The following is a 25,984-nucleotide window of genomic DNA, read 5'->3' on the forward strand; positions in this document are numbered from 1 at the left end:
ACCTCCTCCTCTGTCCTTGCTTTCATAAATCTCTTTCAGTGGCTTGTCTCATGCAGGAGCTCCGGCTCTGGCTGTGTATTTCTCAGGGCTGGGTGCTGAACATCACGGCTGTTTTGGTACCAGCAGAAATGTGTTTGTGGCACTGAGTGTTGAAAACTGCCAGCTGGTAGTGAATATTTGATCTGATTTACAGTCTTGTTTACTTTTTTATGATCAAACAGTCCTTCATTTAAATTGAAATGTTGACAATTTCTTTTATAGAGGAAGTTCTTGTGGGACTGCTTGTGTTCATACAGTGTCATTACTTTGGCTTTTGTTGTTAAAATGTAATTGGGATTTTGTAGAAAAACATATTTCTCAAGCAGGGTATCGATAAAAGTTTTCTCTGCTATTGTGCTTGCCTTAGGATTAAAGCAGTTCAAGCAATACATAGTACCAGTACATTCAAATTACACATTAACTGTTTTTTTTTTGTTGGCCATTTAGGCAGCGGAAACAAGCTGTAAAGACAACGCGACATGTAATCACATTCTGAGGCGAAGTCTAATATGCACTCTTTTAGCTCTGTTTTTGGTCTCCACCAACCTCTGAGGGAAATGTCTGGCTCTTTAGCTCCAAAATGCTTCAAAAATATTTCACTGCTGGAAAGATCGTCTTTTCTTACAACTAAGCCGTCTTAGCAATAAATACTTTTGAAATTGGTGCTACATGACCAGAGAAAACAGAGAAAAAGGGGCTGTGGTATTCACTATAATGCACTGAGCTGCACAGGACCAACAAATGCTGCTGCTGTTAGATAACCCCATGCAGGTTTATCAGTTTTGACACAGGAAACAATTTGGCAGTCTGCTGGTAACAAACAATCTCGTGTTACAGTTAAACTGTAATGTAAAATATGTTTTTTAAAACATTAGAGGGGAGAAATAGGCAACAAAGTAACAGAATCTTGGTTCACATTTGATCAGCGTTGTTTAGTCTCATTTGAGCTCAGTTTTTTCAGCCTCCTCCTCCTCCTGTTCAAAACTTCTCATATTACTGCCAAAAAGTTAGCAAAAAATATGTTTTTTGGACACCCGGGGCAAACAAATGGACAATACTGTAGCAGAATCTTGGCTTTTATTTGATCAGCACTGCCTAGTTTTACCGTTAAGTTTGGTCTGATTTTGAGAGCAAGAGAGAGAGAAAGAATGAGGGGCGAGTCTCTCTCTTCATCCACTTCTATACTCTTGTGCCCGTGGTAAAGGTAATATGAAAATGAGGAAATACAGAATAATATGTAGTCTGATAAGCAGGGAGCAGGGCGATCTGAGCACCGGTGAGATGGAGGGAAGTTTATGACAGTCATGTACGCATACTACCCACATTGTTATGATACAAAGCTGATAGAAAATTGGCATAACAGAGCATTGAGAATGAACTACACCAAGAAAACAAGCTAAAAGATGCTATATTAATGCTCAATATTAATGCTTTAATGCTGTTTTGCAGTCACAAAAACGGTGAGGTTTAAAAAAAATCAAACAATAACCAGCTCTAGTTTTCATACATTCTAATATTTTCATGTGTGTGTCCTGTGTGCCTATCTAAGCACAGCCCAGCCTCTGTATTTTAGCCAAACTACTCTGTGTAAAGTATAATGGTTAAAATAGCGTGCACTGCTCCCACGCAGGGCTCTGACAATGATCAACGAATGTCAAGCAAAGGTGTTGATGCAGAACATAAATGGCTCAATAGAGAAAGAAAAACAGATGAAGGGTGAGAGAGAGAGTAAATCTGATCAAAGCTGGTGTCTGCACTCAATATGAGTAACACATTCATGGACACAAACCCAAAGAGACTCACACCCGACAGACACAAAAAAACACCACCTCAAACACACCATGACCCAGATGAACCAAAGCTATCTCTGGATCTACATTTGAATCAAGAGCGGATGAGAACGGACAAAAAACAGAAAGCATCAAAAGATCAGACAACGGAGTGAAACTCCACACCCAAGTACACCCATGCCCATCTGTTTTCTTTATCCCGCTTTTGTTGGGATACACACACTGAAAGGGATAAAGCCGCAAGGGGATGACCATTGTGACAGTTAGCAGTGCTCCAACCCTGGCCTCGGCCCCCAGCTTCAGCCCTCAGCTCCTCCCTTGTCCTGGCAAACCAGTGAATCACCGGAGCGGGCGAAGCATAAGAGATGCCCGGTCCTGGTTGGTACATCTCACATGACGGATGGAGCTGCTGTCCTGCTCATTGATATTCTGCGAGGCTGCGGCGCTGGGCTAGGTCCCTGACTCTTAACGGCTATTTGTTGCCGCAGTCTCCTCCTGCTTCTGGGGCACAAAGAGGCTCAGTGTCGGGCAGAAGAGGCTGAATGGAGCTCCCAAGCGGCCGGGCCTCACAGACCCAGTCAGACAGCCAGACAGCCACAGCTCACATTCCCTCCTCCAAATGGACTGAGGAGCCCATGGGGGCCTCAGGTCAGGTCAGACAGACCCTGGCATACTGAGAGGCAGCTCAGGAGGGAAGAATGGAGGGGAGATATTGTTCCTTTTCCCAGCGCCCACCTCCTCCTGACATTTTCAAACGTCTCTTTGCTTTGCGGAGAAAACGGTTATAAAATATCAAATTAAATTGGCTTCATCTTTATGTGTTTCTTGCTTATTATTGCTTTCTTTCCTGTCATGATGACTCTGTCCAGCGCTGCCTTTGAGGTACTGGGAGTCACAAAAATTACAATGGGAGTCTCAAACCTTCTCGAGCAAATGGTCAAACACCCACACCTGATTGGACAAAATCCATTTGTCTCTGTGTTTGTTTATAAAAAAGGGAAAATAAAGTTAACACGCAACCTCCTCCACACAGAAACTTCATTATATAGTTATACTTCACAGTTAAGACAGGACGCTGGTTGGGGTTGTCGTGGCCACTCACATTCATACACTCAATCACATACACACACACACACACACTGCATGATTCAATGAGAGTCACTGCCCTCTGGCACGGCTACAACAGTTTTTCTGAAATCCAAAGTAAAGCACATTTTTGTCTGCTGGATGCCAATGGCACAAAAAAACAAAAAGCTGAAATGAAGTTTCACACTCAAAGATCCATGGTGTCAAAACAGTGAACAAAATGGTGGTGGGAGACCTTTCACATTTGGCGCTGCAAGGGAAATTGTCATTTTTTTTTAAATCTCCGAACGTTCCTTTGAGAAGTTTTCACTTTCCTTTGCACCCCTCTCTTTACCTTGCTGTATGTCCCGCAGTGTCAAAGTCAAGCTCTGCGGGTCGCACCGCTTACAGAGCAGGAGCGTGCACCTCAGATTAAGAGCAGAGGAACAGAGACGTGAGGAGAGTTTGCTCCTCTTTTTCAACTCTCTCTTTTTGTCTCTCTCTTCAGTCAGCTGAATGACGTCAGAACATTGAATGACAGTGAGAGAGGACAGACAGGGTAAGGTTGGACCGGGACGGTGAGTCTGAGGGGTTGATTTATTCCAGTCTGCTGTTGGAGGGAATGGGTGTTCAGAGAGAGCTTGGTGCCAGGGCTCACGAACGCCGCATCACTGGCCACTGGGGGTGCGCTCTCCCATGTTCTTCCCTAGAAGATGGCTGAAGTCAGCCAGTTCTCCCAGCCCTCGAGGCCCGTGCATATCGGGCCTGATGAGGCCCGGGCGCTGGGAGTGATAGGGAACGCCATTGTTGCTGTTGTAGTTGAGCGCCTCGTGACTCCAGCGAGGCTCTCCATAGTCCATGTGGGGAGTGGGAGCGGACACCACCCTCCGTCGGTCGGGGGAGTCCTGCGGCGTGGCGGGGTAGATGTATTCTCCCGCTGAGTTCCTCAGGGTGCCGCTGGGACGACTGCCACCGTGCTCCCCTCTCTGGGTGGCTAGGATCAGGTAGCGTTGGCGCTCTGTGTGCGGGGGCAGCACGACCTCCCCTTGGTCCTCTATCCGCACCATCCCTCCCCCCCCTCCTCCACCATGCAGGAACTTGGAGCTCAGGTAGATGACAGAGTTGTTGGGACAAGGAGTCCCCACAGCGGTGAGGAAGGTCTGGCTCTGGTCCCAGTCGGTGTCTGGGAGACGCATGGCCCGTTTCTGTTGCAGCGGCGTCTGCTCCGGGGTAGGCAGTAAGCCTGGGTCCATCTCTCCTTTGGGCCAGCCGTTGGGCGTGACGAAGGGGTTGTCCGCTTGTGAGCGCCGCCTCTCGCCGCCGCTGGTTCTTGTCACGCTCATTACTGACCCGCTGCGGCCCTGCCCCAGCATGCTCTGCTCTTTGTCACTTTTGCGACGAGCGCCGTTGGCTCCAGAGCTTCGGGAGTGGCGGTGGCGATGACTCATGATCCAGCAGACGGTCAGGCCGGAGAGAATGGCTCCTGTTGCGAAGGCCGAAACAGCAGACACCACCAACAGGTTCACAGACACCAGGCCGTCAGGCTCCTCGATGAAACTCTCTTGAAGCAGCATCCCTACAAAGAGAGAGACACAGTCAAACAATAAAATCCAGCAGTTAACTCGTGGAAATAGCATCAGTATTTCCTGTATTAAACATGTGGGAGTTAACAAAAGCTGAGACAAAATGGCCTGTTTCTCTCTCGCCTCTGTGGGTGGGAATGGTCATATGCTTTCCAGCCAAGGTAGCTCTGCCTAATTGCCTTCATTACGTAAAGTGGATGGTGATTTTAATAGCTGTAATAACTGTCTTCCTGATTGAGAAAGCTCTCAACCCGAACATGTTTCACAACATTAGCTTCATGGGGAGAGATGCCAAGTCTGGCATTAATGGTGAGTAATAGAGTTCTCACGTTATATACCATGAAAGTCTGTTATTTTCTGAACTAGACTTTTCTGTTGTATGTACCCCTTGGGACTTGCCAGAATTTTGATAAGAACAGCACATGTTCAATGCCGCATTAATGCATGAGCTTACTGGGACTCTAGGGGCCACACAAGACAGGGCCTTCAAAAAATGCTTAAATATATATATTTAAAATTATAATATTTTGTATTTGCACTGCCGCCATAAACAATATTGGTCCATATGTAGAACAAAATATATCCATGTTTTGGAATTCCTCAAATCCCAAATCAGATAACGGTAGTATTTTGAGTGTGCTGTGTGCTATGAAGGAGGAAATGTAGGGAGTCAGACGAGACCGTGACCATTAAGAGACCCCTCTGCTGCTGTGGAGGAGGACGGGGGCGTGTGTGCAGAGAAAGAGGAAAGAGAAGGAGTGGGACCATCAACTGTACGATAAGTACTGGAAGGAGATGAGATGTTTGTAGGTTTCTACCTCAAAATTAGTGTGCTTTTTAAACACGGGAATTCCAATTAAAATAGGCCAAAAACTGCTTTCCCACTGCCAGTAGACCAAAGCTGCGTGTAGACCTTTCCCTTACTTTTTTAAAATTTCTGGTGTGTCCGAACTTTGTCATGGACGGGTCATTAAATAGGTTAGTTAACAGTAAAAAGCAGTATGAGGACTAGTGAAAGTGTTACATTGGTTACTTCTCTTTTTTATATATGCATTACTTATTTAATCTTTCCCTCAAACTCAGTGCCAACTAAATGCTGAACGATGTTCGACAATGCTGAAACAGAGACAGAAGGTATTTTGTGGCAGCCCATCATTTATATTGGACCGATCGAAGCTGAAACCGATAAATACCCATGACCACTGCAGAGGCATTTGTCCCAGGAGTGAATGCCAAATGCAACCTTTTCCATTAAATGTAAAACCCAGATGTTAGTGGGTTTTTGTCCAGTGGGAATAGGGCTTAATGGAAAAGACTGATATTGTTGTGTTGCCCCTTTTGCACACAGGCCTACTCGACTGATTGGCGTTATCTTCACTTAGTGTTGACGTATTGTCTCGTATTGATGAGTTTCATATTCTGTTTATTATGACAGAACTCCACTTACTATATGTAGCTGCTCTGGGGTTGTGAATTGCTTTTTGCCGTGGTATATTGTGAAAGAAGGAAAGGGCCTTCAAAACTTCCTAAAGTTTGAAAGCCTAGAGTAATAATAAGGTGCCTCCATACCTGCCCCAATATAACCTTACATCACAAATTATATAAGAAATACAAGAATGTAAACTTTTAACAAGCCTTAAACCCACAGCTCACGGTAAAATGTACTAAAATTTACATCACAAAAAATACGCAAACATTGTGAGAGTGTCAGTGAGTGACTGAGTGTGTTGAGGAGCCATCATTGCCAGTAACACCTTCAACAAAAAGAACAGGAAGGATAAAATGATGCAGGACTTCAGTCTGTAGTCTACAATCCACTTGGATGCTAGCGGAGCCTTGTGACTGTCTTGTCGCCTCAAATGTTAGCTTGAACGTGCGCAGTGACGAGTGATGCACAGCAGGTCAGGCGGGGTTGTTTGGGTTGGGTTGCCAGGTACCACGACACATATCCTACGGTCTGGACATATCACAGAAACTGTGAAACACCCATTTGAGTCATATTACCATGACATTGGAAGATTAGCGGGAGAAATTACCATTCGGGAGCAGGACAGGAGAAAGGGTTAAAAATAGGAAAACTGCTGAGTTAATCCAAAGTGTTGGCAGGTATATTTGCTTATTCATTAATTTTATGTAAATCACCTCTGGATATTTCTTAGGTGATTTTTTTGCCCAGTGGAGGGTCCTCAGAGTTACACCAGGGGCCACCAAATTACCCTCTAATAATTTAATTTAATTGTGTCTGAAAATACACATTAATATGAATCCAAAATATTATTAGTGGAGATAAAGTGGCCTATTCATAAAACTTTTTTAATTTTCAGTACAGGTCCTACGTGCCATGATTGTGTTATCTTTGGCAGACAAATATGAAACTCAGGCCATGTCTTTTGGTTGTGGCAAAAAAAAACTTATTCTGCTTATGTGGAAGTCAGATTGTACACCAACATATGATATATGGATAAGAGAACTGATGAATGTCGTGTACTTAGAAAGATTAAGTTGCTCAAATAAGAACAAGGCTCAAATATTTGTTAGAATTTGGAGGCCTGTACTAGAGTATCTCAAGGGTAAAGGGGTCTAATGAACTGACAGTGTAACAGTAAACCCTCTATCACTGTGTATACATGTTTTTATTTTACTGTGAATGTTAAGTCCAGGACCTTTTTATTATTATTACATTTTTTTCTATCTGTGAAGAAGTTTGTGGCTTAGATGTTTAAGTGTTGTACTGAATATTTGTTCTATGTTGAAAATCCTAAAATAAAGGTTTAAAAAAATCAATACATGACATTAATGACAGGCTAACTGTTACACACAAATCATTGTGCAATCATGCGAGTTAGCTAAGGATACATCACTGTGTGGCATGTTTTTATTTCATATATTGGCCAATTAGCGGTAATATTATGTCAAGTGCATGGGCATTCTTGTGAGCCACAATGGATCGTTTTGTAACATTTAAAACTAGAGACTCTGACACACAATCCACTTCAGAAACCACAGGAGAATTTGCGGTTAACACACATAGCCAAGCTACAACTGGAGCTAGAGGCAAGTACTATTGAGGGAAAACCTGAAAATATTCTGAGGATTATCTCAAGTGAAACTCAGTTTTATACAATAAATGTAGTAAGGGGACCCTGCTCCCATGGTTCTGTCAGCGAAGGGATCCTTGGCCTAAAAAACATCGAAGACCGAGATCTAAAGTACAAACACAATAAAGAATCACCTGAACTTGTTTTCTGTGCTTTCAGTTTATATCAGAAAAGAAGTTTGTACTCTGTTTTGTTCAAATAAATACAATGATATTTCTCCCTCGCTGCATCTCAGTGTCACAGCCTTTGCAAAGATGAACATAACATGTCATGTTTATAGATAAAGTGTAAAATATCAGCAGACAAGGCCATGCATTTCTGTGTTTCTTTTGTGTAAGAACATTACATGAACTCCCTGTGAGAGAAGTGTTTATGAATTATTGAAGATATGAATACAGCTAGACCACAGCACGGGCTGCCATGGATCAATTAGGAAAATGCCAGAAGAAAAGTTGTGCTTTGCAGCGTGAGCTCCTGGGACCAACACCAACGAATACAATGAAATTGTGCCAAGGGAAGCAGACTGGAGAGAAACAGATGAAGGGAAGAGGAGGGTGTTAGAGAGAGGGAGAGAGAGAAAGAAAGAAAGAGAGAGAGGGGGAGGGAGGGAGGTTGCCTAGAGCGAACTTGAACATTTGGGGCCTTAGACAAACATAGTAATAGTTGTTAAATTACAGCACCGATAGCGGTAGAGGGAGGGCTGCCTCCACAAGGACAGCAAAATAAATCCTTTCTCACACAAAACAAATGGATGTCATTAATAGACATTGGGAGCCACTTACTCACTTCCACACAGCACAGAAAAGGAGAAAGAATGAACATACAGAGAAACAAACATACTTTTATTGTCTGACAAATTCATTTTTAATGGGGACAAATGGAGCTGGTTGTGGTGCAAGTACTCCAGCATGAGACAGCCCGGTGGTTAATTAATGTGGCCTGTGGCTTGGTATAATAAAGTGTGACTCTACACATTGACATTAAGCCGGGGAATGGCAGCTAAAACTGTGAGAGACGGTTGAACTGCTGCGCCGTGCCGGAGGGGCTCTAGCACACATTAAAGGAGCAGTTCACCCAAAAACACTGTAAAAACTATTTCCACTCTTAGCCACAATTTAATCCAGCCATCTATTGGGTTTCATGAAATATGACACAGTTACCAAAGAAAAACCTCAAGCTTTGTTTGTCAGCGCTTTCCATCTGTGAGGATATGCTCGCTCTCTGGGTGGCATGAGAACAATGACTTTACAATGTGCACAGAGAAAAGAGGGGAAAGACCAGAAAGACGTGGTAATAAGACTGAAGGCAACATCAGAGAACTAGTGGCAATGAAATCCCCCTGCTGTGTCCCCTCACGTCACTGTGTCTCAGCTAAAAAGTTGCACATGAACACACCAAACCAACAGCCAACAAGCACCGATGATCTGCGCCTGCACGAGCGGAGATACCCCAACATACCAGCAGGCGGTGGGCGTCTATAGTCATTGAAAACAGGAAATCATTAGACCACCTGGACGCTTTTTTAGCCACTTAGCACATTGACAACACAAACTTATCTAAACATCAAAGCAAATTTATCATCAGGAAACTTTACGGTAAAGAGCTCAATGGTTTAAGAAAAACAATCTTGTTTCAATCTCACTCCCTCTTTTTAGCCCTTTGTTTACATTTTTCACTTGTGTTTCTGTTTTTGTGTGCAATCAGACTGATTTCATTCACCGACGGGCTCCATGGCTGCTGCCACATGCTGAATCGGCGGGAAAAAAAGCAGACAAATGTCGACAAGGGCAGATGGTGCAGGAAACTCCCTGGTGACGAAGGCCGCAGATGCTCGCCGTCAGCCAAACGTGGGCGAATGGTCGACCATCGGCTTGGTGTATCACGGTCTTAAGTGTTCACTAGTCTCCATGACGCTGCACTTAGGCACTGTCATGCAAGTATGGTTGTTTTATTGGCAAGAAACTGGCAGTACGATATGTATCACGATACAGGGGCACGATTCAATATATTGGAATACACTGCAAGTTTTTTAAAATCTAATTTTAGGAAAACTGTCAGTGCTCAGAGTTGTCCAATGACCCCTAATTTTAAAACACTGCTAGCCAGAAAAATGTCCTATTGGAACAAAAGTCAATTTCTGCAACAGCCCCAAAACCAAAAACATCCCAAAACCAAATCACCAATATACACTGCAGTTACACAACATAATCGCCAGAAGAAATGTTTGCATTCTCTGTTTTAGTAAACCATCGATGCTTTGTCAACAATGCTGTGATGAATGTGTGGTTAGACTGAGGTACAAAAAACACCTGGTGAGGGTTAGGAAAAGATCATGTTGTAAAAACACGGTGGCACAGAGTCACTGGAAAAACCATGACTGGTTGGTAAAAAACAGCCCAGTTTGGTGGCCAAAAAGACATTGAGAAACACAGCAAAAAGTTGGTGTGTGTGGCACCCGTGAATGTCTGAATCAGATTTCATGGGAATCCATCCAAAGTGATCAAAACATTTCACTCGAAACCACAAACATATAGCCCATAATACACTAAAGCAAAAGTCAGGGGATCACTAAACTCTGTGTACTGTGTCATGTGGGGACCATGAATGTCCTAAATTTAAGGGCAATCTTTCACTGCCATATTTCAGTGTGGACAAAAGTGTTAGACAGACATTATCAGAGACACAAATAAACAAAAGATAATAAACTAACACTGAAAGGTTAAGTATTGTTTTGACTAAATAATGACCTAAACAAAAAGGCTTAATACAAAGGGAAATAAAACTTGTCTGTGTTTTTCTTCTATTTATTCAGACAGTTGGTTCAATGCCAGACTGAATATCACAACAGCTGTGGCCTTAAAGCAAAACTTCACTCTCAACAGTCCACATAATTGACCAGCATTATACTTAACCATCCATTCATCCCTTATCACAAACAGTTTCATCTTATAGCTTGGACATTAAATCCTCAACACTATTGATGCCCGTCCATACACCCAACAAGTTCACAGTTTCCGTTGACAGAGACCTGGCATTAATCAACTGGCCTTGTTGGTCAATCAATGTCCTTTTCAGCACTAATTAGTCCTTTATCACCAATCCAATAAGCTCAGCGATACACGTGGACAGAGGCCTCAGTTACAGCCCGATAATTATGTGATGTGCACAGTTCAGTTCAGTTCAGCATCACACAAATCTGCCTAAATAACCGGAGATCACATTTCATCAGCGGGATTATGTTCAGTCTTAAAGCATATTTGTTTTTAATTTTTTTTTGTTTGCTTGATGGCACAACCTCTTCTTCCCTCATTTCATTTTAACTTTTCTCTGCCTTTTCATCACAGCTTCTGAATATTGATCTTGGAATAATCCATTTCCGAGCAATATTTTGATATAAAATGGGATTGTTTAAGAGACTTTCTCACTTACAGTTTCCCCTTTGTATACACACAAAAGATGAAACTATGCACACAATTCTGAAACTTGATGCTGTGTATCAGCAGCAGGACTGCTATACTTAACGCACAATTTCAGTAATTTCACTCAAATAGGATTCTTAATTACATTTTTGCAAAGCTGCAGGCACAAATTGCATCATTTAGCATACTTTGTTCACCTGGAAAACATTGGCCTTTAAATTGCCACACTGTTTGAGCTCAGATGGCAAAACACTCAACTCATGTGTTAGAGCATAAAAAAGGCCTCAGGTGACCTTTACTGTGTTGGGTAAAAATGGAGGATGAAAAAAATCATTTTTAATCTGTAACATATACAGTTTTTCTCATTTGCTTGAACACATTTGTCTATTCGGGAGATACAGTTTCAAAACCGATCACACACAGACCTAAACTGAAAGTCTCTGGCCAAAATGACACACTTTGTTTGCAAAATGCTCTCACATTCCCAAAACTTTAACACATGAAACAAAAGCAAATATTATCAGTCGGCACATGTGGTCTAAAGGATATATTCTTTCAATCAATCATTACACAGCTGACAACAAAACAGAAAATACTGCTATAAATATCTACCAGTCCAACATTGGTTTGTGCTATATGCCTGCACCACTTGTTGATAATTTACAGTTATAGTATGTGCCAAAAGGCAAGAAGTATATCACAGTATGAACTGTAGATGATTACAGTCTCTGCTGCAGTTGGCATGTGCATTTCTTTGCACTCATTTATGAGATCTCCTGTTGAAATACTTTAGAATAATAATACTGTAGAAAAAAAGACAGACATTTTCTAAGAAATAAAGAAAGTTTTCTGTTTTAGCATTTTGCTTCAATCTTTTACAGCCTATAGATGGATGAGGGCTGATTGCTGATTGAGGAATTTTGCAAAGACATTTTATATTGCAGATTTACAATCACGCAGTCTATCTATCAGCTGTCAACAGAGGTTTTCCGTTCGTTTAACACAGTTAATCCAATGGGTCTTTCTTTGAGATCAACTGTTTTGAAAAGAGTGTGAAAAATGTGTGAAAGCAATTAAAAAGTGTCAACACATTTGAAAGAGAAGACTTCTGCTGTGCTAAGAAGGTGATTATGAGGATGAAGGGGATCGCAGTTTCATTTATCATGTCTTAGCAATTGAGAAAATCTGTATACACCAAAAAATACAGTCTATTTTAGGACAAAAAGCTAAAATTTATTGTAAAAAGGGTGAAAAAGCAAACCGTTTCTATACATTTTTTAGAAATCTTAAGCATGGCCTCATGGTGGCAAAATACATATAAAGACTATTTTGATGGTTGTTTTTATATTTATCACACCACAGGCTCTCCATGAGATGCTCATGTGATAGCTGTGTGTATTATTCTGTTAGAAATAATCCATTTTGAGAGGGGAGAACAAGGTTTTCAGTGATGTGTTTCCTTTGAAACACATCACAAGAAATTTGTTAAGTTTTGACAAAAAGTTAACAGAGAAACAGAGAAACAGGGAAATGTGTTTAAGGATTGAGAGAAACGGTTACTTTCTCTTAAAGTAGGTTCTTGCATGTGTCTTGAGTTAGGCATTTTAAAGTGCTTATTTAAGTAAGTATTAAGGTTTATTTTATGAGGTTAGTTTTGCTCAATGGTATGCACAGACGCGATTGCTAAATATCTTAAAAATGGCTTTGAACACGGAAGGCAGTTCACAATTTTGATCTCACGACATGTCTTTCTTCATGCTGTCACACAGCCAGCTCTTGTCTATGTATTCATTTGAGCACCCATGTTCTTCTATGTTTATATTGAATTTGGCATCTGTTCAGTGGGACTTCTTTTCTCCTTGAACACATTGTTGGCATCTTTGTTGCAGCAGCCCAAACAAAGCCTCATCTCTTGCTGTATTTATTTTCATGTTTCAGGCCAATATTCAATTTGGAACGACTGCCAGTTTCAATTACATTATCTCTCCTCTCCTCAGTAAAAAGGGTGTTTGTAGGGGCAACAGATGCAACGCAAAGAAAGGCATTTGGAGGTTACCAGCATGTTCATTTACAGGGTCCACACAAACAGACACGCACACACAGACTGGAGGAGTTTGAAAAGTGAGGTAATGAATTGATTCATTGCTGCATGTTTTTTTTTTTTTAATAAACCGCAGCCCTGATGACTTTGTAAACAAAAACGAAGCGCTGTGACCACAGAGAGCTCAGAACAAGGCGGCAACATAACGGGGTAAAAACCGCAAATCTCCTCTCACACACACACATCACATCTGGAATTGTTCTTGCTGCACTCAGCTGCAAAGGTTGTAGATATTTCTCTAACATTTACCTCAACTGTGGTCTGGGGTTGCTGTGTGGCACTTCAGATTAAATTCTGCACGGTGCAATAATACTGCTGTCATCCTCATGCAGCAGGAGAGGTTTTGACAAGTGTGTGTGTGTAGCTGCAGAACAGAGACAGGCTGGTCTTCTCAAGCTCAATATGCTTCCTCGACTCCATTTCTCTTTGTCACGGACACTCAGATATGTTAATTATTATGTGAATTTATTCACATACTTTTATTCCCACACATTTGTCTGTCTTTCTGTGATGCACAACATGCAGACAAAAAATCCTTAGCCAGTGGCAATAAGCCGGAGCAGCAGATGAAAATGAAAGGATGGATTTTTGTGTGTGTGTGTATTTGTGTGACAGCAGGCAGGTTTCTCTGCATCCTACTGAGAGGTGACAGTAGAAGCAGCAGCTTGTGCACCTTCAACTCCTTCTCTCCTCTTCCAATCCTGCTCACTTATTAAAGCTTAATAGAAGCCAACGGGCCTGCCTGTCAGCCTGACGCACACTGAGCCGCTCGTCTACAGGCTTCCAGCACCAATTACAGCGGAACAATGAGCGGAGAGGAGAGGAGAGGAGAGGAGAGGAGAAGAAATTGGGAGGAGAGGAGAAATGAGGATAGAAGAGATGAGGAGAAGAGAGGAGAGAAGTGGAGAGGAGACGAGAGGAAAGGCAAGGCGAAGAGAGAGGAGAGGAAAGACGAGAAAAGAAACAGCACAGGAGAGCGAAGGACAGTAGAGGAGAGGAGACTAAGGGGAGGAGAGGGATTTTCCATGGATTGAAGAAAAGGGAGGAGAAGTGAGGAGAGAAAAGGACATGAGACAAAAGAGTAGGAGAGTTGAAACAAAGGAGAGGAAGATGAGAGGAGGAGACGGCTGACGAAAAGAGAGGAGAGGAGGGCATGAGTGATGATTAAAGAGGTGACGAGGAGAGAAAAAGGGAGGCGAAGGAGGGGGGTCTGAGGCTTGTTAGAAAAAGATGGAGGTGCTCTGTTGTTGAACGCATCACTGAGAGCAGATTTGTGTACAAAACATAAGTTAACTGTCAAATTTAAGGTACAAAGGAGCTCAAGCAGAGTTTCAATTTTTCTTCAGTACTCGATTCCCTTTGTCTCTCCCCCGCAGTCGTCTGCTCCTTCACACCCGGTATCGTCCTTCCCTCCCGCCAATCCTCTTGTTAGCTGTTAATCCTCTCTCCGTATTGCTCACTCTTACCCACCACTCCTTTGATCACCAGGGGTGGCGGCATGATGGGAGTAATGGCATAAAATTTCAAGCAAAGAAACTTTTACTGCACACTTTCAAATCAAGGTCGTTCCCGCACAATCAATTTTAATATCTGCGCGACAAAGTGATGTTTCCGTCACACGGCGAGCGAGACAGCCGTGGTCATGATAGTCTGAGTGATTTTTAAAAATTTTCCCTTGTGTCCTCCGCTCTCATTTCTCCCTCCAGTTTGCCGGTGAGTTAGTGAAATTAATGAAAATCCCTGCTAGCTTCGTGCCAGTTGTTAAACATTTCCCTTGATTAGAGCTCTGGCAGAAGACTTGGTGTATCTGCTCGGCCCATGCTCGCAGTTTGGCGGCGCTTTCGACAATGCCCTTGTGAACATGTGTGTGAAAGATTGAGACAGAGAGTCAGACAGAGGAGAAGAAGGATGATTTTTAACCCAGCATCAGTGATGTTGATGCTGATTAGAAACACACATCCGAAGGATAATCATGGTTTATTACAAACTTGGGTCTAATTTTCATAGTTCTGGCCGATGATATGACAGCACTGTCTTCATCAGGGTAATTACGAACATCTTGGAACACTGAAGCATCAACACAATGAAGTCTGGCAAGAAACACGAGTGTTCAGACAAGCTGATGTTTAAGCTGGAAAACAGAAACCAGCAATTCCCAACCTGAGGGTCGGGATCCCTCAAGGTGTCGTAAGATGGATGTGAGGGATGAGGGGTTATTTAACGAGTTAAGAAGAAAAAACCTATTTCTAGCACCCAAAATGTGCCTATTTTTAAAAATAAATCCTGCTTCTAAAAATCTTAAAATTAAATGATGTGACAAAAATAGACCTCTTCAGTGCAAGTGTTCACGACTGATAAAAATATGCAACTTGTGACAAAGGGGTGTGAGTGTTAACCTTTTGAAACCTTTGAAAATTTGAAAATTGGGACGAAGGCAATGAGTGATGAGAGAAAGAAATGACCCAGAAGTTAGCAAGAAATTAGTAAAACACAAGAAAAATTACCACAAAATTAGTAAAAAACAAAACAAAACACATGCACACACACACACACACAAACAAGACAAACAATACTTGAAAAAAGTTGAAAACTGCGATAAAATGTATAAAAAATTCTGCGACATAATTTCAAATATGTAATTATGATAATTATGAATATGATCTTTTTTAAACCACATTTTTCCCCAGTTTTTTTTTCTAAAAAGTTTACAATTTTCTTTTTAAAACTAATTTCTTGCAGTTTGTGGAAGATTTCTTACCAAGTTGCTTATGGCCTTTTTTTCCAATTGTTTTTAAACAAATGGCACCAATTTGCTTTAGTTTCTGGCATTAAGTTTGGGTACCATTCACAAGAAATGGTGAATTTATAGTTCACGTCAAGTTAATACTATACTCTGGCTTTTGTTGACATCTAGTGTTGGAAAAAATGTTGTAATGCATTTGCATTACATTTTTGCCGCTGTTCGCTTGTTTACTATATGATATGAATGCTGCTGTCACACTAAACATCCTGCAGAGCCTGGTCAAACTTTAAAACTGTGCTGAAAACAGAATGACTCGTTGAATATTTGTAGCAAAAAGCCAAATTTGATTCAACTGGCATAATTCTGGATCAGGTACAGCCCTAATCGGTACTCTTAAAAGTACCCAACCCTTGTGAGTGTGCACTGCTTGTCTACAAAGAGTCACAAGCCAAAAAGGTTGCGTAAACACTGATCTAAACCACGTTATTTAGAGTGAAGACCGAAAAGTAAGTGCAAGGTCATAATCCCTCATTGTACAAAAAACCTTGTGTACTCAGAACCAGTATGACAAGAAAGAAAGAAGACATTAATTAGACGTTTCGGTGGACAGAATATTAATTCACTGTTCTTTGTTTCCTCTTTCAAAAGTGTTTGTCCAATCTGGAGTTTTCTTTAAAACCTGTACAGCTGTCAGACTTATTTTGTTCCTGTCTAGCTGGACCTTTTTATAGCGATGTTGTTGTGCTCTCATATATCAGCAATTAACTCAGCAATTAAAGCTGTGAAACCCAACACTAAAAAATAAAGTCCACTCCTCTCCTTGTTTTGCACATGCACTTTCCAAAACTTAGCTGTGTGGAAGTGGAAAACTTGAATTTGTCTCTTTTTTGACTATTTCTATCACTTTCCAATGCATACAAACAAATGCAAGACTGTAAAGAACTTCTAGACAGTTGTGCAAAGTATTTATATGATAACATTACTCAACACTTACTATTACTAATTTTAGAGACCAAAACTACCAATATAAGACCCATGTTGTAATAAACCAAAATCATTCAAAAAAAAAAAGAAGCACGCATTTATCAGCAGAGCATGAACAGCATCAGGAAGCCTTTTTAACCCTCTCTCTTTCTACATTAGTTTCTTATTACTGTCTCGAGGTGTCAGCTAATTTAAATGTCAACAAATTAATTTAGGAACTATTTGAGGCTTCCTACAGTTCGATAAGTTCCTTAATCAGAAGCCAGGCAAGGGAACTTTTATGCACTTTGAGAGCTGGAAAACACGTATCAGAAACGCAGCACATCAAAACAGAACAAAGAGACTTCACAGCATCCCGGTGGACCTGTCGATGCCACGAGCGCACACTTCTGAGCTTGATAGGTTACGACTGTGTCAGCGTACAGCCATTGATCTGAGGGGCTTTCATCTCCAGAACCCACCATTTCTCTGCATGTTAATGTGTTTATGCATGCATTGACGGCACGAATGCACGTGGCAAAGCACGTGCGCTGTGGTGCGAACAAGTGTGTATAGATGTATGAATATGTGTGTGTGTTAATAAGCAAGCGTGTGCGCCGCCTGCACCCATGGCTCAGTGATTTTGCTCATTATCCTCCTCTCCTTTTCCTCTGTTGAAAGACTGCAGGCACTACTTTGTTTTGTGTTTTTAGCACGTCTTCCTCCTTCCTGCTGTCTCACTCCTTTTTTTTAACCATCCCCATTATTTCTCTTTCAGCAGATACATTCTATATCTCACCCGCTCTTGCCACCACTGCATCTCTCTCTCTTTCACACACAAACATACAGTACACCTCACGCTGCGAGCTGCGAGGCTAACACCGACATGTGCCTGAGGATGGCAAGAGACTGAGAATGAATTAAAGCGCTTTAAAAAGAAGCTGAAACGCTGCAGAGCTCCTTACTTGGACTAAAACTTGCTCGCTCGTAAACTGTATTTACTCTCGGATGATTATAAAACCATTTACAATCCCTCCCTGCTGCTGGAGAGTTGTGCACAACTCGAATATTTGAAAAATAAAAGATACACCCAACCTCAGCTCCTGAGGGCTAGTCAGACATGCCCGACTGATCAATATGTTAAAACATTTATGCACACCAGCCATGTGTTTGCAATTAAAATTCCATAAAATCTCCACCAAAAACCTACTCGTAATAGATTCAGTTCTTCTGCTGGGTCTATTAGCGAAGGCAGATCAGGCTTTTGGCTGGCTCAGAGTCAGTGATTGCAATGATGACTGCATAATTACATACCTGCACGACTCTCCTGCTGCCTATACATTCCTGTCTTTCACCTCTGGCTACCCAGTGTGTCTTAATTTTTAACTCTCGCCCTCTTCCATGATTCCTTCTCCCTTTTTGTGCTTATAGAAAAATCTCTGCTTGGGGTAAAAGAGGGAAATCTAGAGTTGCTTTTGGGGGTGCATGGCTGCGTGTTAAAATCATCAGAGGGGGGCTCACTCCCTCCCCCCTTCCTGCTGCCGTGTAATCAAAAGCTAGCTACAGGACTTTTTTTTTGTTGCCCATAAATGTTTTTTCACAGCCTATGCACATGTGTTGCTGTCAGGAATGTTCCTCATTGAATTTGTAGATTCAATTAAATCAGGAGACTTTGTTTTCCCAATCTGGTCAACCTTTAGTGAGAGGCAGCTTAACAAGGGCGAGTCTGTTAGCAGTTTCAGCTGCATCCAATTCAAACAAAGCAACTGGGCTGTGGCGGACACTGTGGTGAAATAAATTGTTTTCCAGAGAGTTTCATTCGCATGAGAGCGCATGTGTGTATACATGTTTCTCTAAAGGAAGCAGTTTTTATTCTATACCTCTATATACTAAAACTTACGGGCTGGCTGTGCTTTCGTTTAGTAATTGATACTCTCATTTTAGGTGCAAAGCCAAAAGCAAACCGTGGAGAGCAATAATAAATATTCACAAACATGTCACAGGCGATAAATTGGAGAGCAGGTCCGCATAGCATTAGTCTAACTATCTGCCCCGAGGGCTCATATCTCTCCGTCCCAAATCATCGACCAGGCAATTTCAACTTAATCTCTCTCACATGCTACATCCGTATATCACATCAGAGCCATGTACGGAGCTATACTGCGCGCCCACCAGCTGAACACACACGCCAATTTGTTTTTATGTTAACTCCCCGAGCGCTGAAATGCTGGACTGGTTCCCTGACACAAATTTCTGAGGGTTTAACAGAATGATTAAACCATCAGGTCTCATGTTGGGGCTGCACGCCATCTGGGCAGCTGATTGAAACTAACCTCGCCCCATTCGTTCAGCCACCCGTCCGCTCTGTTAATTTACAGGCCGCCTTTAATGAAATGTCTCCACCGTGACACAGGCCAAGGCCTCGCAGGTGGATGTGCAATCAGGACACATCCTGAGCCGAACGATCGCTCAGAATCACAGCACCTGTCAGCTGACCCAGACTAAAGAGTTTAAGGTGATCAATACAGAGGAGCCGCAACAAACTGGAAGAGATAGGAAGAGGCTGATGGACAAACTGAGAGAGAGAGAGGTAGAGGGGAATGACGAACAGCGAAATGGAGGCTGAAAGAAGTGACAACGGAAGAGGAAGTGTTAGAGGGAGGAGACACAAATGAAGTGGAAGAGGATGAGATTGAGACAGAAAGTGCAGCAGAGAGGGGAAGTGTGAAAAAAGCGCAGTAGTGTTATTGATGTGTTGCAGAAAGGAGGAAAAGTGTTGTTTGACGCAGGGAGTTAGGGGAACTCACCGAGGTCGATTTCTGTCTGAATGATAGACACAAAAACAATCCCAAGTGGTGTGAGTGGAGAGTAGTTACAGTACTCCGGATGTCACGCTGCAGGACTCTCTGTTGAGGCATTACACAGCACCTCCAGGTCCCTTATTCTTGATCAGCTCTCTCTGTATGTGTGTGTAGGTTCAGCCAAATTCCTTAAATGCTAGTGTCTGGTGTTCAATTTTGCAGATAGTGAGAGGAGCCTGTGGCTTCTGCTGGTGGTATTTTGGTGTGTAGCTGTTCAAAAGGCTCCAGGTCACCTCACACAATGTTTAATGTGCCGATCTGTCATTTTCCAGCTTTTTAACACTCGCTCATTCACATGCAAACACATGTAAACTTTTTTTTATGAGGCTGGCATCTGGATCTCACAGTACAACACATTAATCCAATTATGCACACTCTTGCACTAGTCTTTCCAGAGTGCTACACTTTTGGGATGCAAGTCCTGCATGTGTATTTTACTAGTAAATGCACAGGTGTAGACTTTGGGGGGGACACAGGGAACACATTCTCCTCAATAAAAACATAGTAGCATATTACTTATTTTGACAAAGACATTTACACCATGAACTGAGGCAGTAATGGCACAAATTGGTGCATTAAAATTAATCAGAATGAAAGAAATTCAGCGTTTGATTCTCAAAATTTTCTGGTAGAGGACCCCCAAATCCATCGTTTCATGTGTCTCCCACAATGTTAAAATGAAACCTATGTGTTTGTGTAAATACATATTTAGCTACAAGTATAAGTATTGGTCAAGGTAAAGCTAATACCCTTTTCCCATCAAAATTAGCACATGTAGGCAGGTTTTTTAAACATGAGAAAAATAGGTGATAGTCTCCTTTTCCATTGCCAGTAGACCAGAGCTTTGTACACAATTCTGCAGCAGACCAATATGCCTTTCTGTGTGTGTGTCTTACTCAATCTATCTTTAAAACTCGGTACAGATGAATTTGGAACAATGTCTGAGTGCTGCTTGGATGGTGTTTTCTGGTGGCCTGTATCGCGCCAGTAAAGAGGCTGAAATTAATGCGCCCACCCAGATTTTGTATCTCTATCACTGCTGATGGTAGCTGCTTGGAGCTGGAGCCAAAAAATATCTGTGACTATTGCAGAGTAATTGTGTCGAGAATGAATGCTGATTGCAACCTTTCCCATTAAATAAAAAAGCCAGATGTTAGCGGGTGTTGGTGAGCTTTTTGTGCAGTATAAAAAGGGCTTAATTTTACCTGCTTCATACACTGCTGGGAAGTTAAACTCTGTATCACATTTTAGAAAGTTGTTGTATGTTTTGTAAATGGAGACTTAATCTGAAATCAAGCATCTGTAACTGTTAAGTGAATGTAGTTAAGTTAAATACACAATTGTACCTGAAATGTGGTAAAGTACAAGTTTAAAGTATCATAAAATGGAAATATTTAGGTGCAAGTACCTCATGACTGCACTCAAATATAGTACTTGAGTGAATGTACTCACTTAGTTCCCACAACTTCTCGCACCAAAGTGGAAGCAGCGATTACAAAATAAGTGCCAATTTTTTCCACCTGATTTGTCAAAATTAAATTGGATTTTCTCAACTACTACAAATCTTTGCAATTAAGCAATCACATTTTTGCATGCAACAATCACAGTTAAGTTAAATTAATCAAAAAAGAAAAAATGCAGCAGCACTGATATCAGACAGCCCAGTCCCTGAAAACTTGTTTTTTTATTTGAAAGTTAAAGTTCAGAAAAAAACATGCTGTGGTATCATTAATTAAGAATCTCACTCTCAAAAAAATCTGATTCATCAGGACTGTGTGGGTGTTGTTTGATCAGATTTGACTGACGGTGGCAAACAAATCACACTACTGTCATCACATTTTGATCTAAATGTTGCTGAGTACTGATGGGTGAAGGGTAAAATGTGCCATCTCATTTTTCCATCTCAGCACAAGAAAAGCACACAAAGCCAGAAATGTTCCATATAAAAATAACTTTGTGAACTTTGACAATTAAGTTTGTGTCAGAACTCCATCTCTCAGCAAAAGAAGCTGATTAAAGAAACATGTTTCCAGGTTTCCTTAAGGTGTTGCATTTGTAATTTAAATACTATGTAACATGTTATATACATAGTCGTATCAGAAAAGTTTTAAGGGACTGCAGTGTAGGTGTTAAAATGTATTTTGGCTTCTTTCCATACTTATAAACCACATTTATTGCAACCTTGGATAAACTGAACTGATTTACATACTGTAGGTAAGAGTCAATATTCTTTATAAATCTATGGAATCTATTTCGATTTATTTAAGTTCTTTTAAAAGCTTTTTTTGTATTACCCAGAGACTTTCGAATACTCATCTGCATTACATCTACCTATTTTCTTCTTCAGTTTTAGATACCTGAAGCTTTTGTTGAGCAGTCAGGGTCACTAGAGGATCTCATCTAATGTAAACAGCTGTGATCAGCGGCCTGCTGCAGCATCCAACAGCATGTGCAGGGACATTAAGTTAGGGCGTATGTCTTTATAGTATTAACATAAATTAGCTAGGTAGCTAATTTAACGCTACATTAACAGAGGGATGACGACACAGCTACCAACAAGTGCACAACACGTACCAGGAAAAAAGCACAACATTCACAAGCATTATTCAGTGTCCAGCTGATCTGTGTTTGTTATGGATGCCATATCGTATAGCTTGTTATAGATGGTAAGAGGGTAAGAGAGCAGCAGTGGCGACACCAGAGCCTTTTTAAAAAGCGCTTTCAACCAGGGTTTCAGCCGCGGGTTCGATTCCTGCCCCGGCCCTTTGCTACATGTCGCCGTCTCTCTCTCCCCTCCCTTCATGCTCAAAGGCAATAAAGCCCCAAAATCTTAAAACAAACAAAAAAAACTGCATTACTAACTGACAACTATTGGATGACTGATTCATCGATTAATCATACCCACTGGATAAGAGACACTCTTTATTTTTTTAGGTTGGAAAAGTTCAGACTTTTGTATGTTTTCTACAATACATTTGGAAAAAATAAGGGGTCCATTCTTCAAATTCATTAAGGGGATTTATTTCCCACTCATTCCTGACTGAACTAACTTCTGTGGTTATCTATCATAGATATGGAATAGCATTAGCTGACTGATGGTTTCTTTTTGTCCCCTTGTTGTGTTTTAATGTTCTTAGTCTTTGTCAGCTGTTGTGAGGTTTGGCAATATTTCCATTGCGACTATTTATGATGTCATTATATGAAGGGAATATGAGCCTTTTTATTATTTTTTTTTAAGTGCTCTGATGACACAATTGTATGTTCATGCAAAACCAACAAAAAAGTTACAAAAAAGTTGAAAACCTGATTAAAAAAAACCAAATAAACAAAAAAGCAAACACACAAGTCTTAGAGGAACTGTAAGATATATGTGAACAACCTTCACCGCCCCAAAAATCTACCTCTACTTGTTGAAAGATGGCAACCTTGCTCACACACACAAACACATCTATCATCGAGGACCCGTGGCTCGCTGAGGGGTCAGTTTGTGTTTCTCAAGGCTCCCTCTGAGGTCCCCGCTGTGCAGACGGAGATGTGAGGAGCACAGGGAGGACTCAGAGGAAGAACTAAGATGAAAGTGCTGAAACCCTTCAGGAGTCCTTGCACCTCGCCGAGCTTTCCAGAGGCTCGGGCCGCTATTCTTATCTTCTTAAAGCTCGCTAGAAAAATTCCCATCTCTACACTGAGCACAGCACATACGCCATACAGTATTTCACTCCCCTTTTTTCCTCTGCAAGGCCCGAGTACACACACACAGTCAATTGTTATAAAGCACATAGGTCCTCATATTTTCATCAGCCAAGTCTCAGTATTCACACAGGGGATCAGCTCTGTTCTTCAAGCCTCTCAGAAGCTCCTCAGGGTGGGAGAGATGTGTGAGTTCGAGCACAGTCTGGCGTCTGGGGATGCACAGCTACACTTCCTCTATCTCTACTTGTCTATTCTCCGTCTCCCTCTCTTTCTCTCTTTGCCACTGGTGTCTGACTTGCAGGAGTGACAGCAGAGGGACTTAGGAGAGGAGGAAGGACAACTGTGGCGTCAAGGTTACAGAGCCCTCTCTCCGCCTGAAAGAGGAGACCGCATCAAACAAAAAAATGAACTACTGTGGTGAATGCTTCCTCCCCCTTTCCTCTCTTTCTTCCTCGTTTCCTGTCTGTCTCTTTCTCTCTGTTGGGGTTCAAGCTACAGGGCAACACATTTATCATCAGCAGACTTGAGACCCTGTGCTTTAACTAGCTGCCATGTAAATACAAAGAACTGTGTCGGCTTTATGGGCTCCCCCTCCTAAGCCTCAACTCAGGCCCCGTTCCAAACCGCAGCAATTAGAATGGAACTATATGAGACCACAGCCGTAAATTTGCCAGCAAATTTTCTTTCCTGCACAAAGCTTCTCAAAACATTACAACCACCGGGGAGGACGACAAGAGCCGGTCCTGGCTCTGCGGCGATCGTCATCCACTCGAACATGACGCCACAACAAGGAATCTCCAATCCGCCGTCGCCTCATTGATGTTTCAGCGGACCTCAATTACTGAGTGATTGCATCCCGCTGTTCCACCAGTCAAAACACTGCCTTTCTTCAGGAAATATTTTCACAGCACCATAATTGCTTCCATCTGTAGCTACACTGTGGCAACACTAGCTATGTCATTATGGCTGAGTGAGTTCACAGCAAAAACGGGTGGCGAATGTGTACGTGCAAGTGTGAACGTTCGTGTGAGTGTCGGGGAGGATTTTGGGATGTGTGCACTCGTTGGAAAGCTGCTTTTATCAACAGGGAGGAAACAGAGATTTGAGCAAAGTGTTGAGATGGAACAACGAGGGAGCGTGATGAAGCAGGACGCGTCTCCTGTAGCAACAGCACCACACACACCTCCACACACCGCCTCCTGCTCCTATTTGATGGCTGGTTTAACAGCGTTGACTTTAGCTGATGAGCTGTCTGTGCAAACACAATTTGACTCGTTCCCCCCAAAGGCCTGCAAACAGCAAAATAAAATGAGGAAGTGTTTAGCTCACGGCTGCTGAGAGATTCAGGAGCTTTTGCAGGGTTCCAACAAAATGATTTGGCTGTAGGAATCTCTCTCCTTTAGAGTTAAGAGACTCTCAAGGCAAATTAAAAGAGAGAAGTTGGAGGTTTGACAGGCCGTTTAGCTCACATTTACGCTGTAACTGATCTTCCTGTCAACAAGGGTCACGACCTGGAAAAACGGAAAGCCAGCCAATCGACACGTCGCGATAACGCGCCGTAAGTGGATCTGACATCCTATACCGTCTGTCGACGCTTGAACCAAATCTCACTCATTACGCTGTTTACAGACATGGTTTATATTACCTGTCACGTGCGATCACACATCCCTCACCTCACACACTCACACACAGTGCTAGTTAGGTGAGTCCTGTCAGCAGGGAGCGTTCTGCTCAAACATCATTAAAACTGAATCCAGCATAAATCCAGATGCAATTTGTCACGCTGCCTGAGTTGTCCACTGTGAAGAGCTCTCTAATTTAGAGGGCACACAACTGCTCACACACAGACAAAAGTGGCTCTATTTTCATGCGAGCAAAATCGCTAGTTCAAGCTGTGGGCACGAGTGGGTGTGACCAACTAAGTTTTTGCAATTTCAGAGACCAGAGGCCCAATCAGAGTTGTGACACAGCAGAATAAAGAGTAAAAAAGGGGCTGGAGTGGAAATTATACTCTATTAGTAAAAGCAGGACAATATCAGGACATGAAGTCCATGTGAGCGCCACTAATCACGTCAAATCTCCTCAGGAGGTGCAGAATCCCAAAGCACGTTAACTGTATATGTTTATTCAGCACTCTTAATATGCCTCTAACAGCACATTATGTCACTTTTTTTCTTTCTTTTTTGTATTTGTTAAACAAGACTAGTGTATTGATGTATAAATATGCACATCTAACTTCCCATAATTTTCTCTTTGAATTTTGTTATCCTCAGACATTTACTCAAATTATGCACTGTGAGGACTTTCATCTTGTGTGCTGTCGGACTTCCCTTAATCAATATTCACTGAAATACAGAGTATTGTCTCTTTGGAAAAACCTGCTTTCAGTCAACATCTACATTATTGTTATTCAAAAACATCCAAAAAAGACTCTAATTGGCAAAGATTTCTAACACTTCATGGATTTCATTCTAATGTATCTCAACTTGTAAACATAAAAACCTTTGTTAATTGTGCATTTCTATCAATTTTGTATAAATTACTGCTTGGTCTTGGAACTTTGATGAATAACACATCTTTGTTTTTATTTTTATTAATTTTTAAAAGTATTTATATAAATATTTATACAGTA

At 41.8% G+C, this 25,984-nt stretch overlaps 1 protein-coding gene across 1 annotated transcript in view; it reads right to left on the bottom strand.

Moving 5' to 3' along the window:
* Positions 1 to 904: 904 nt before the first annotated feature.
* The window catches only part of sema6bb (sema domain, transmembrane domain (TM), and cytoplasmic domain, (semaphorin) 6Bb), a 153,550-nt gene continuing 128,470 nt past the window's right edge, over positions 905 to 25,984 (bottom strand). Inside the window, exon 17 of the mRNA XM_042481817.1 lies at positions 905 to 4,470. Within this exon, the coding sequence (XP_042337751.1) occupies positions 3,563 to 4,470 (908 nt within the window). The 3' untranslated portion in view covers positions 905 to 3,562. The remainder of the gene's footprint in view (positions 4,471 to 25,984) is intronic.

This window comes from Plectropomus leopardus, chromosome 3 (genome assembly GCF_008729295.1).
Source record: "Plectropomus leopardus isolate mb chromosome 3, YSFRI_Pleo_2.0, whole genome shotgun sequence".
Lineage (NCBI taxonomy): Eukaryota > Metazoa > Chordata > Actinopteri > Perciformes > Serranidae > Plectropomus > Plectropomus leopardus.